Here is a 15,114-nt window from a genome sequence, read left to right on the forward strand (position 1 = left end):
CGTAGATTGATCTACGGACCGTACTGTTGATCCGTAGATTGATACTGCGAGGGTTCCAGTACCTGATTTTTTGAAGATTCTAAGTGTGGAGCTACGGAGGGGATTGACGGACCGTAGATCGATCTACGGTCCGTCAATCCCCTCCGTAGCTCCACACTTAGAATCTTCAAAAATCAGGTACTGGAACCCTCGCAGTATCACTCTACGGATCAATAGTACGGTCCATAGATACAACTACGGACCGTCAATGGACACCGTGGTTCCACACTTGATCAGATTTCCCTGATTTGTCCTCAATACCCATGCCTGCTGATCTACGGTCATCACATACGGACCGTGAATGGACCTACGGTCCGTAGATCACCTCCGTGAATGCCCTTGTTTCTGCATTTCTTTCGGCTGTCTCTATACTTCCGCGCCTGTACATCTTTCCTGCAAAACATGATAAAAACACATAAAAACCAATATAAAAAGGTCCTAGACACACACAACTGGTAAATGAAATGTATTAGAAATACCGTAAACTCACGATATATCAAGATGCACCTAATTCACTGACATAACATTTCAATTTTTAGTTAAATGAGCTAGATAAAAAAGATCTGGACTTACAAGTATTTATCTGTCAACTTCATGATAAAAAAGCCTTTTGATTGCTTCATTTGTGTCATTTCTTAATCACATTAATTTGTTTTATAAATTGGTGGTCTTTTTCTATTTTGTTCTAAGAAATTGCTTGAGTTTTGTTTTCTAGAACTCTCACTTCTTTTTTTTGCAACAAAATGGATGAGGCTATAAATTCTAGTTATATGTAATTTCTCCTTTAATTCACGCATGTTTGATTCGAATGTGAGAATTTCTACATAGATTACATTATATTTTAATAGTTAATAGTCTTCATGAATGATAGAGTTTATGTTGCCATGTATAGTTTGTGATGATATACTCCATAAACTTTCACTTATGTTAAACTTGTAATGATAAAATTTATATTGTAAATTGGAAACTACTAATATATATATATATATATATATGGAATTGTAATATCAGGGACAATCCATCAAATAAGCCTTATTAAAGTGGGTATTAGAACATATGAAAGACAAATTGTGTTACACATTTTACTTTTGACTCTAGTATAATCATCTCAATCTAAATCTTTGTTTTATTTTCTCTCTCTTTGTACAGGTATAAAGGGTGAGAAATGAATCAAGATTGATTACCAGCTATGTATTACCACATTATTGATATTTTGGAAAGAATTTTTACTTATATGTCTTTGTTTAGGAGTAATATTTGATATATTTTAGTTAGATTTTCTTGTCATTGGACATATTTTACTTTTATTTAAGGAGTTTGTAATGAGATATTATTAATTTAGTATAATTTTAGTTATTTTTATTGTGTGATCATGGGTGAATTTTATGAAAAATATTTTTGTCATGAATTAAATTAATTCATCACAAGTTCATTACATTCAGTGACACAAAATGTATTGTCCTAGTACCCCCTTTTATTGAATATGAATTATTTTTTTATTTTGTGACAATTGTAATTGTAATTACTTATGATAATATTTAGTGACAATATATGTCGTCGATAAAAGCAACACTTTTAGTGAAAAAATGATATATTTAATCACAAAATTATTAACCTCTTTTATAATAATAAATTTGTCCCTAATTTATACATTAAGGACAAAATATTTTTTTTGTATATATTAAAATAGTCATTAGTGACGATATTGTATTTTTTCAACTACGAAATACATATAGCTTTAGAGACATTTGATGTCGTCACTGATTGAACATGATAAATTAGTGATGATTTAATTTTGTCACTAATAATAATATTTTTAGTGACAAAACATACTATTAACTACAAAAAAGTTACACTTTTTATGACAAATAAATTCGTCAGAATGTTTATGCATATGGGGACAATTTTTCTTTTTGTAGTTAATATAATATTTTAGTGACGAAGCACTAAATCGTCTTTGTAAACTTTTAGTGACACACGTTTAGTGACAACTGATTGATGAAATTTTTTTCGTCACACAAGAGTTTTAGTGACGAAATATGATTTATAGATGATGAAATTATTCATCCCTGATAACCAAATTTGTTGAATGTCGGGTTGGTTTGATCTCGAATTGACATTTTTTTTAGATAAAACCAAACAAATCAAGTATAGTTGTGGAATGGATCGAAAACCACAATTGACATTGAAAACTACCAATATCCCTTTTTTAAAGTTTAAATCTGAACTCATGGTCCATTTTATTTAATAAAATATGGGCTCCTAAATGGATCCACACATAAATATACCAAAAAAAGAGCTGGTCGGCCCAAAAGTGGTCAGACCAGGTGAATATAAAAGAACCCTAAATGATAGGGTTTTATGATTTGTGCTCTCCGCCTCTTCTTCTCCTTGTTCTCATCGCCTCTGCGGAGATGTTCTCTCTTGTGCTCCCCAACGGTAGCTTCTTCCCCCTTTGGTTATGGGGGATTAACATTCCCCACCTTGATGCTGTTGCTATTGTTGTTGCTGTTGAGATCAGTTTTTAAAGGTTCATTTTTTTAGCCATCTGGCTTATTCATTGTTTGGTTTCTCAACTGACTCTGCTTTTTGTTTGAAGGTGTACTACAAATTATTAAGTATTGGGAAAAATGGTGGAGAAGGAATTAAATTGATGTTGAGATTTTATATGCAAAATCCAACTAATTCAGGATTGAGGTATTATTGCAGTTGTTGAATTCCTATTTCTGTATTATTACTATACTGCATTTTCTTAGAAAAGGAAAAAAAAAGTATAATGTACTAGCTAGGCTAATTTTATCTGCATCAATTTCAGGATCCAAAATAGAGTAGAAAATCCTAAAACTGTCAGCAACATTACGTGTGAAAAAGAATACAGACTCCATTGTTCTAGTCTGATCTCAAGTTTGGAACCTTCTATTTCAGGAGACAAATGCAACTCTTTGGATAGCTACAAAAGTATAACTACTGATGGTAATAATACTAATACTTAACTTCATTCTATTTTTTTCTCCTATTTAAGATTATGATGATATATGTTGAATTCGATCGTTTAAGTGTCCACTCTTTCGTCAAATTTCTTTCTACGCCTATATTGACTACTTGTTTTTATGCCTTTTTAGTCATTGTTCTCTAATTTGGTTGTATATCGTTGCTTCAATAAATTAATTATAGGAAGAAGGTAGTTGAATTTGCTTAATAGAAATGTTAAAGAAAAGGCATTTCATAAGGTTTGTTTAACTCAAAATTATAAGAGATTCATAAAAATTAGGTGATACACTTTCTCATAAGATCGGTGTAGTAATTGCTCATGGAATTTAAAGATGTTGTCAAGTCATTACATTGAATGAAGAACTGAATGTTGTCATTACCAATATACTTCCACTTCCCCCTGAAAATATATCAATTAAATCTTAACTAATGGAAACTGAATATTCAGGGAGCAAGTATCATCTGTTTTTTTGGTGATACTCACGAAATTATAAATTGGAAAACCTACATGAGGACCTATTTGGTGAAGCTGATGCAGAGTTGTGAGATTCAACCTCTTATGTTTCTCTTGCTAATCCTAGTGAAAATGATTTAACTACTAAATTGACTCGCACAAATTTTAATTAATCACCTTATTGTAATTTTAGATATATTAGAGATATATTAGAAGCTTAGACTTGGTAATGGCAGGATTTGGGTTGAGTGAGGCTCAGAGTATTATTGCTTGTGATCTCTTTTACCACTAAGAGAATCAGAAGGCTTGAATTTAAAAAAATACAAAAGAGCATGTGAAGATTAGGAAAAAAGTGTTGTTTGATTAGGTGGTTGAATGTCTAGAATTTAGATGTAAACAGAGTTTTGGCCGAGGTTTTGAAGCTTGGGCAAAATGGACAACATTGATCAAAAGGAAGAAGTGGTTGTCCACTTTGCCCAAGCTTCAAGACCTCTGCCAAAACTCTGTTTACAATCAACTGAATTCCAGACATTCAACTACCGAATCAAAGAATACTTTTCTCCTAATCTTCAGATGCTCTTCTGCATTATCAGTTCGAGCCTTCTGATTCTCTAGCTGATCAAAGAGATCAAGAACAATAATATTATGAGTCTCACTCAACATAAATCTTCCCGTTACCAAGTCTGGGCTTCTAATTGTATCTCTACTATATTTAAACTTTCAATAAAGTGATTCATTGAAATTTGTGAAAGTCGATTTAGTAGTTGAATCCTTTTCACCAGCATCAACAAGAGAAACAAAAGAGGTTGAGTCCAACAACTCTTCATCACCTTCTACCAAATGGGTCCTCATGTAGGTTTTTCAATTCATGATTTCGTGAGATCCATCAAACAAAATGATTCTTGCTCCCTTAATCATAAGTTTCATCAATCAAGATATAATTAATATTTTTTTAAGGAAAAAATGGAAGTATACTGATATCATCACAATCTGAAATGGCAGAGAAAAAATAGAAAGAAACTAAATATCAGTATTGTTACCATCAGTAGTTAAACTTCTATAGCTATCTAAAGAGTTGTAATCAGTGTTTTCAAAAACGGTTGTTGGGCGAGTCTCAGGGCGGGACGTACCAAAAATGCTTGGGCGCAAATTGATAAGTCCTAGAATTTGGGGAGTAAGCACTAAGCATAAAACCCAAAGTTTTGGGCATAAAAACGTTTGCCCTGAGTGTTTTTAATTATTCTTTTTTTTTTTTGCTTTAAATCATATTTTTTTTATTATTGGTGTAGTGATATTTCTAAAATAGTAATTATTATACTTTTTTTCTTCATTATTGCTTATTAATATCTATCTCAAATAAAAATCATAATAATTTTTCTATATATTATAGGTTATTTATAAAAATTACTTGTAAAATAATTGAAAGTTTAATTTTACTTTTGCTTATTTTCTTAGTAATAAAATTATAAAATTGAATAAATGAGACTATGCCCCGTAGATCCATGGGACTTACTCCCTATGTCTCGGGGCTTACGTCTCGCCTCATGCCCCGCCCTTTAAAACACTGGTTGTAACTGCCTCCTGAGATAGAAGGTTCCAAACTTAAGTCCATATTAGAACAAAGAAGACTAAATTCTCTTTCACATGTAATGCTACTGACAGTTTTAGAATTTTCTATCCTATTTAGATCCTGAAATTGATGCAGATAAGATCAGTCTGGGACATCATATTGTTTTTTACCTTTCAAAGAAATGCAGTACAACTATAATACAAAAATAGCAATTCAACCATTGCAATGATGCCTCAATCCTGAATTAGTTGGATTTTGCATATAAATTATCAACATCAATTTTATTCCATCTTTACCAAAAAAAATTCCAAACTAAATCATTTGTACAATGAAACAAACTAGAGATATTGGTGGTTTTCAGTCCATTCCACCATCATGAAACTCTACCAACCACGTAGATATGGATAATCGAGTTCACCAAAAACATAAGAAAATGAAAAGAAATCACTTGATACTTTTCCTCTTGGAAGATATTGAACTTAATCACTGGTGATTTTTATCAATAAATAAAGAAAATCCATCGACGAATCAAAAAATAACTCAAAAACTTTGTTTCCATGGCCTTAATTTTGATAGATGAACTTCTTAGAGTCCTTCTAATTTTCCAGAAACACATTTTTATCCCACACTGCCTAGAAAGAGATATTTAATTTAACAAGTGACATATAAAATATCCCGGCATAACACATGGAAAAGCATACCTTTCTCGGCCTTTTGGCTAAGATCAAGTGTAGTATCTGTTCTTATCAGTTTAATATCTGATATGTGAGTCATTGACTCACACGATATTAACTCTATTTTTTAAGGGGGAGGTTCACCACGGTAGCTTGCTATCGGGACCTTCAATAGTCGCCCTGGTGTTGCACTACTGCCTTGGCCTGGCTCACCCCACCAATTCTAGTTCTAAAAACCTTTTTTTTCATAACAGTACACAATTTGTCCCTTCTAATTTGTAACTGTGCTACACCTAAAGATAAATGGTGAACCTATATATGGTTTTGTCGTCTAATATCAGACACAAGGTGAGCACCCAAAGTTCTCACTGACTGCACAATTTATCTTCACAGCACTCAGATAGTCGAACCCAGGACTGTACAGTGGCAGGGTATTGTTCTACCACTAGACCACTGGTGTTTGATGTCTTAAAAATACCATTTTATCTACATAATCGCAAAGTACCACCTCTAATGTAAGATCAAGTGTAGTATCTGTTCATATCAGTATATTACATTATACTGACTCTATTTTTTAGGGGATGTCCATACGGTAGCTTGCTATTGGGATTCAGGACCTTCAAGCGTCCTCTGGCATTGCACTACTGTCTTGGCTTGACGCACCCCCACTAAATTTAGTTGTAAAAGCTTACTTTACATTCTCACTTATCAATTATTTGGGAATTATAAAAGGTCATTCTCAAATCTCTAGAGTATCAAAAGATTTAATTTGTGTTATGAATCGACAAATCTTTAAAGATTCGTGAAAAATAATTTGTGTTTCTTATTAGTTTTCAATAGTGTTCACAACAGAAGAATATGAGGGGAAGGTCCATCACGGTAGCTTGCTATCAGGACCTTTAAACGTCGCCTAGGTGTTGCACTACTACCTTGGCTTGGCACACCCCACCAATTCTAGGTTGTAAACATTTCTTTCAATTGTTTGTTGAAGGAGTTTCTTCGAGATCCAGGACAAAGATATTAGTACTTAGGATTTTTGTGAAGTTATTATTAACTTTTAACATTTTTGGAGCAAGATCAATACATTATGGTGGAAAATGTTATGTCAACAAATTGAAATTTACATTTCTTGTTTTCTATCTTATTTTGGAACTATTTTGCAGCCAACAAAACGTAAATTGTTTCATTCACTACTATTTGATCAATGGAATTATAGACGATTAATGGGATTGAATTAGTTTAATATATAAATCCAGAGAAGATGATTACTAGTTTAACATATAGAAGCTCTTCTAGTCCCATACTGACTGGAAAGAGAGATTTTATGTAACAAAGTGAATATAAAATAGCCCGGCATAACACATGGAAAATCATACCTTTCTCGGCCTTTTGGCTAAGATCAAGTGTAGTATCTGTTCTTATCAGTTTAATATCTGATATGTGAGTCATCGACTCACACGATATTAACTCTATTTTTTAAGGGGGGAGGTTCACCACGGTAGCTTGCTATTGGGGCCTTCATGAGTCGCCTTGGTGTTGCACTACTGCCTCGGCGTGGCTCACCCCACCAATTCTAGTTCTAAAAACCTTTGATTTCATAGCAGTACATAATTTTTGGCAGTTTTATTCTAAAGAGCTCTCTATGCCATTGCAAGTTGCACATTTTAATTAAAATCAGATATGAACTAATATTAGCTATAACTTATAAAATCTTGAGAGTTAGACTAATGTTTCAACCTACCATTTGGCACCTTTTTTTTTATAAATGGTCACCCATAGTGTGTAAAATACTAATGAGTTCGATTTCCCATCTTGTAATCCTCCAACGACATTTAAAAATGATAGTGGAAAAAGAGAGGGCTCAGATGCGCTGTTTTGTCGTCTGTTATCAGACAAAGTGAGGACCCAAGTTCTCATAGACTACGCAATTTATCTTCACAGCACTCGAATAATGCACCAGCCGGGAATCGAACCCGGGTCTGTACCGTGGCAGGGTACTATTCTACCACTAGACCACTGGTGCTAGATGTTTTAAGAATTCCATTTTATACAATTATTCGCAAAGTACCACCCCTAAAATATATGATATCAATAAATTGAAACGTAAGATTGTGTAGTATATATTCTTATCAATATAATAATAGTAGTAAAAAACTACTGAGGTCGATGGGGATGACAATTGCTCTTATGACTAGTTTCCCTACTTAAACTACATCGTTGTGCCATGCGACCTGGAGCAATGCCCATTTCATTTCTACGAAGCCTAGTATTGTTGACTCCAGAAGTTTTCAACTATTGAGTATTACAATCAAATTGAATGGAAAAGGTGTCCAATATGACTCATCGCCCAATGGAAAATTGTAGTTCTAAGAGCAATACTCAATTGCAGTTTCAATTGAGTATTGTTTTTTTTTTTTTAAATAAAAATTATTTGTATGAATTTCTCGTTAGATCTAAGAGCATCACTATATATGAAAAATAACAAAGATGTCATATTTTTTAAAAAAAAAAACATATTCAATTGCAGTTCATGAACTAAGCCACAATTTTTGTTATAAAATTTTATTAGGGTCCGTCCATAATGAGGCAAATTCCAAAATTTTTTAAAAAAATAATGTTGTGATTCGTTGAGTTATGAGCGTACTCTAATTTTTTTAAAAAAAAAAAAATTGATCCAACTAAGACAAAGCAGAACGTCTACGTTTCTTTTTTTATGAACATGTTTTCTGCTCACCAAAAACAATTGCATCCATCATTTTCCTGAAATAACAAAACAAGAAACAACTGAATACCAAATATTTTGAAGTGAACAAATTAATTTTTTTACTTTTGAACATGCACAACTCCAAAATTTACGACCAAGATTTCTTGGAGTCCTTGATGTTTTCATTTTACAATACTCTTTGCATTTACAAATATCTAGTTCAATTGAATATACATACTTTCCGGATTGTTGAGACATGTCTATCAAATTTCAAAATTCAAAATATAAAGTATAAAAAGAGTAGAAGATGAATGAGAAAATGTGGAGTGAATAACACATATTTATTGTTGAAAAAAGAGATATAGCTTCATGTGAGGAAGAAAGAGACATAGATTCACGTGAGGAGCTAGTAAAAAGAATTGTAGTTTGCTTATTTGTGAGCGAACTACCTTTAAAGTTGTGTAATATTATTTTGGATGGATTTGGAGTTTCGTCCATAAATGGGCGAACTGTCCGTTTTGGTGTGTGTTTTTAGAGAGGGTCCCTTTTGGTGTTTAGGGTTCAAAAAGTGTCCATTTTGATGCTGGACTCCTCAAAAAGTAGCTTTTAGATCACATGCATAAATTTCGTACCTTATGTGACGACATTCTTGATTCTATCACTGATAGCATAATGTTAGATTTTTAGCAAAAGGTAGCTAAATTGATGAAATAATATTTGGGAAGCTCTCAAAGAATTAAACTAACATGACAAGTAATCAACTGTTAATTTCAGCAAAATTGTTGAAACTATTATGCAGCCAACACCAGTTGTTTCGAACCATAGTTCTTCTTAAGTTTTAATAGTGCTCAATTCTCGAAAAACATCTAATAAATACCGAAAGCAAAATTGTTGAAACTATTTTGCAGCCAACAAAACGTAAATTGTTTCATTCACTGCTCTTTGATCAATACTTACTATATTATAGACGATTAATGGGATTGAATTAGTTTTATATATAAAACCAGAGAAGATGATTACTAGTTTAATATATAGAAGCTCTTCTAGTCCCACACTGCCTAGAAAGAGAGATTTTATGCAACAAGTGACATATAAAATAGCCCGGCATAACACATAGAGAATCATACCTTTCTCGGCCTTTTGGCTAAGATCAAGTGTAGTATCTGTTCTTATCAGTTTAATATCTGATATGTGAGTCATCGACTCACACGATATTAACTCATTTTTTTGAGGGGGGAAGGTCCACCACGGTAGCTTGCTATCGGGACCTTCAAGAGTCGCCTAGGTGTTGCACTACTGCCTTGGCCTGGCTCACCCCACCAATTCTAGTTTTAAAAACCTTTTGTTTCATAACAGAACACAATTTGTCTCTTCTATGTTCCATTGCAATTCACATTTGAATTAAAATCAGATACTGAACTATATATTAGCTATAAGCCTATAACTCATAAAATCTTTAAACCAATGTTTCAACCTAGCATTTGGCACCTTTGTTTTTTTCCAGTAAGATGCACTGCACACTACTAAAAATAAATAGTGACCCTATATAGTCTTACCAGAGTCAATTTCAATATTATTTGATATATAGTCGGATCGAATTCAATTTCCCATCTTGTAATCTCCAACAACATAAAAAAATGATAATGGAAAAACAGAGGCTCAGATGCACTATTTTGTCGTCTGTTATCAGACAAGATGAGGACCCAAGTTCTCACTGACTGCGCAATTTATCTTCACAGCACTCCATAATGGACCAGCCAGGAATGCACCAGACGGGAATCGAACACTGGTCTGTACTGTGGCAGGGTACTATTCTACCACTAGACCACTGGTGCTAGATGTTTTGAGAACTCCATTTTAAGTAGTTATTCATATAGTACGATCAAGTGTAGTATCTATTCTTATCGGTATATATCCTATACCAACTATTTTTTAGGGGAAAGTCCGCACGGTAGCTTGCTATTGGAATTCAGGACCTTCAAGCGTCCTTTGGCGTTGCACTACTGACTTGGCTTAGCGCACCCCACTAAAATAATTGTAAAACTTACTTTACATTATCACTTATCATTTTTTTTGGAAATATAACGTCATACTCAACATTCTGAAATCTCTAGATGACCAAAAGATTCTATTTGTGTTATTGATTGACAAATCTTTGAAGACTCATGAAAAAATAATTTATGTGTTTCTTATTACTTTTCAATATTGTTCACAACTAAGGAATATGAGGGGAAGGTCCATCACGGTAGCTTGCTATCGGGACCTTTAAGCCTCGCACACCCCACCAATTTTAGGTTGGAGCAAGATCGATACGTTACGTGGAAAATGATATATAGGCAAAAAATTGTAATTTACCTCTCTTGTTTTCTATCTTATTTTGGAGTGATGAACCTTAGGAATAGACAATGGACTTCGGTAAACTTGTTATGTCCAGATGACTTTTATAAGCCATCTGTATAATTGATCAACTTGTTGCAGGATAAATGAGGCTTGCTCAAGTGGTTGAGCATCTTCACATCAACCTGTAGGTTGACGGTTCAAGTCATGTTGTAGGGTAAGTGACATTACTATTGATCCTCCTAGGGTAGGGTCGGAAAAATAACTTCTTTTTGAAGAGCATCTTGATACTAAAAATCTTCTTCTCTGTCAGTAATGCAGCTTAGGAATAGGCAATACGACTCATGTTAGCACTCACACAATGAAATGCACAAGCCGGGAATCGAACCACTCTGGTGAAAATTTATACGGTGTGATTAGTGAAAAAAAAATTTAGATATATATAAATAGTTCAGTCCCTTTGATATAATGCAAAGGTCGATCTTTCGAAGCTTCCAATTTAAAGAGGGTCAAAAAGTAGCTTTTTTAGATCACATGCATAAATCCCGTACCTTATGTGACATTCCTGATTCTGTTACTGACCGCATCACCTCTTAAAGCTTACCTTTGTTTCTTCATAGCAGAATGTTAGATTTTTAGCAGAAGTAGTAACATAACAAGTGATCTACTCTTAATTTCAGCAACATTGTTGGAACTATTTTACAGCCAACAAACGTAAATTGTTTCATTCACTATTATTTGATCAATGGAATTATAGAAGATTAAAGGAATTGAATTAGTGTAATATATAAACCAGAGAAGATGATTACTAGTTTAATATATAGAAGCTTTTCTAGTCCCATACTGACTGGAAAGAAAGATTTTATGTAACAAGGACCATATAAAATAGCCCGGCATAACACATGAAAAGTCATACCTTTCTCGGCCTTTTGGCTAAGATCAAGTGTAGTATCTGTTCTTATCAGTTTAATATCTGATATGTGAGTCATCGACTCACACGATATTAACTCTATTTTTTAAGGGGGGAGGTTCACCACGGTAGCTTGCTATTGGGACCTTCAAGAGTCGCCTTGGTGTTGCACTACTGCCTTGGCCTGGCTCACCCCACCAATTCTAGTTCTAAAAACCTTTTGTTTCATAACAGTACACAATTTGTCCCTTCTATGTTCCATTCCAATGCACATTTGAATTAAAATCAGATACTGAACTACTCCATATATTAGCTATAAGCCTATAACTCATAAAATCTTGAAACCAATGTTTCAACCTAGCATTTGGCACCCTTTTTTTTTTCCAGTAAGATGTACTGTACTACTAAAAATAAATGGTGACCCTATATAGAGTCAATTTCAGTGTGATCTGATATATAATCGGACCGAATTCAATTTCCCATCTTGTAATCTCCAACAACACATAAGAATAATAATGCAAAAACAGAGGCTCAGACGCACTATTTTGTCTACTTTTTTCAGACAAGGTGAGGACCCAAGTTCTCACTGATTGCGCAATTTATCTTCACAGCACTCTATTTAATGCACCAGCCAGGAATCGAACCCCTATCTGTACCGTGGAAGGGTACTATTCTACCACTAGACCACTGGTGCTTAGATAATTTAAAAAATCCATTTTATATAGTTACTCGCAAAGTGCCACCCCTAAAATTTTGATTATCAATAAATTGAAAACGAAATATTAAGTGTAGTATTTGTTCTTATCAGTATAATATCTGATATTAACTCTATTTTTGAGGGGAGAGGTTCACCGAGGTAGCTTGCTATCGCGATTCGAAACATTCAAGCATCCTATGGTGTTGTTGCACTACTGTCTTGGCTTGGCGCACCTCAATAAATTTAGTTGTAAAAGCTTACTCTACATTATCACTTATCGAATTTTTGGGAACTATAAGGTCATACTCAACATTCTCAAATCTCTAGATGATCAAAAGATTCAATTTGTGTTATATATTAATGGACATATCTTTAAAGACTCGTGAAAAATAATTTATGTGTTTCTTATTAGTTTTCAATATTGTTCACAACTAAGGAAATATGAGGGGAAGGTCCATCACAGTAGCTTGCTATCAAGACCTTTAAACGTTACCTAGGTGTTGCACTATTGCCTCGGCTTGGCGCACCCCACAAATTCTTATTGTAAACCTTTCTTTCAATTGTTTGTTGAAGGAGTTTTTTCGAGATCCAAGACAAAGATATTAGTACTTGAGATTTTTGTGAAGTTATTATTAACCTTTAACATTTTTGGAGCAAGATCGATACGTTATTATGGAAAATGTTATGTAGGCAACAAATTAAACATTTTTATACATATTTCAATTAATAACTCTAAGCTCAAGTGAATCTTCAAACATTGAACAATTGAATATATATTTCAATTTATATATAAGCAGTTGAGTCCCTTTGGCATAAGGAAAAGGTCGACCTTTTGAAGCCTCAAATTTAAAGAGGGTCAAAAAGTAGCTTTTAGATCACATGCATAAATTTCGTACCTTATGTGACATTCCTGATTCTTTCAGCATCACCTCTTAAAACTAACCTCTTAGATTTTTAGCAAAAGTAGTAAAATTTGATAGAAATATTTGGGAAGCTCTCTATGAATCTCAAAGAATTAAACTAACATGACAAGTAATCAACTGTTAATTTCAGCAGAATTGTTGAAACTACTTTGCAGCCCCCAAAATGTAAATTGTTTCATTCACTGCACTTTGATCAAAAAGTATATTATAGAGTATAGACAATTAATGGGAATGAATTAATTTAATATAAAGTATAGAAGCTATTCAAGTCCCACACTGACTAGAAAGAGAGATTTTATGCAACAAGTGACATATAAAATAGCCCGGCATAACGCTTAGAAAATCATACCTTTCTCGGCCTTTTGGCTAAGATCAAGTGTAGTATCTGTTCTTATCAGTTTAATATCTGATATGTGAGTCATTGACTCACACGATATTAACTCTATTTTTTTAGGGGGAAAGTCCACCACGGTAGCTTGCTATCGGGACCTTCAAGTGTCGCCTAGGTGCTGCACTATTGCCTTGGCCTGGCACACCCCACCAATTCTAGTTCTAAAAACCTTTTATTTCATACCAGTACACAATTTGTCCCTTCTAATATTGGGCAGTTTGATCCATAAAATCTCATATCTATAGCTATAACTCATAAAATCTTGCAACCAATGTTAAATGGTGACCCTATATATAGTCTTACCAGAGTCAATTATTATAGTATGACCAAATATATAATAATTCGATTTCCATGTTGTAATCTCTAACTACATTAATAAAAAAAAAATAGCGGCTCAGATGTGCTATTTTGTCATCTAATATCAAACATGGTGAAGACCCAAGTTTTCACATTTGCACAATTATCTTCATGGCACTCAACTAATGCACCAGCCGGGAATCAAACCCGGGTCTGTACCGTGGCAGGGTACTATTCTACCACTAGACCACTGGTGCTTTGATATTATAATATTTCCTTCGTTTCAATTTATATGCCACTATTTTAGATTTACGTGCATTAAGAAACTAAGCAAGTTTACTATTCTTTCCTTATTCACCCCATATTAGTTTTCTATATTGGTCAAATGAATATTTTTAAGACTAATAACTCATAAGGGTAAAATGGAAAGATTATTTTAATTATTTATGTATTGATTTTATGAATGACAAGTATTACGAGCCAACTATTTATAGTAAGGATGACATATAAAAATGAATATAGGGGTATATTTCATCTTCTGTACTTAGCAGCAAGGTACCACCCCTAAAATATTTTATATCAATAAATTGAAAATGTAAGATCAAGTGTAGTATCTACTCTTATAAGTATAATATCTTATATTAAACTTTAGTTAAACTTTCCAAAAAAAATATTTATAGTAACTCGACACGGTATAGTCACTATTAAAAAACTATTATTTTCTCCACTAAAAAATATTCAGCTGCAAATATTTTGATTAAATCGGTAATAAGAGAAAAAATTAGGAAACTTTTCATTATTTTAGTGAGATTTTATTTTTCATCACCCTGTATTTTTTCATTAAGCTGATTCAGTGAAAAATGAATAGAAAAATCATATTCTATTACATTAATTTTTCACTGATTCATGTAAAAAAAAAAAATTATTTCTAGTAGTCACCCAACCCCACACGGATCAAATTTAGCCATGAAAAACCCAAACCAATTGAACATGGTTTCCCAAACCCAAACCTAAACAAATCGGGTTGTATTTTTGACCCGATCTGATCCGACCCAACCCGACAACTGAGTATCTATAAAAAGGCCCCTTCTAGTTCTAGTTTACTCTCTACTCATAAACTTCTCAAA

General features: G+C 33.3%; 1 protein-coding gene and 1 non-coding gene across 2 annotated transcripts; one reads left to right on the plus strand and one right to left on the minus strand.

Moving 5' to 3' along the window:
- The first annotated feature begins 2,400 nt into the window (after positions 1-2,400).
- LOC107063036 (uncharacterized) lies at positions 2,401-6,863 on the plus strand. The gene is made up of 4 exons (XM_015314435.1): positions 2,401-2,478; positions 2,639-2,736; positions 2,855-3,012; positions 6,307-6,863. Exons 1-4 carry the CDS (start codon positions 2,401-2,403, stop codon positions 6,384-6,386), a joined length of 414 nt encoding a protein of 137 aa, XP_015169921.1. The 3' UTR covers positions 6,387-6,863.
- An 817-nt stretch (positions 6,864-7,680) lies between these two features.
- Positions 7,681-7,751, minus strand: TRNAG-GCC (transfer RNA glycine (anticodon GCC)). Its single transcript has one exon. It is a non-coding gene; the product is annotated as a tRNA-Gly (tRNA).
- Between the last annotated feature and the right edge of the window lie 7,363 nt (positions 7,752-15,114).

Source organism: Solanum tuberosum, unplaced genomic scaffold, assembly GCF_000226075.1.
Source record: "Solanum tuberosum cultivar DM 1-3 516 R44 unplaced genomic scaffold, SolTub_3.0 scf00300, whole genome shotgun sequence".
NCBI lineage: Eukaryota > Viridiplantae > Streptophyta > Magnoliopsida > Solanales > Solanaceae > Solanum > Solanum tuberosum.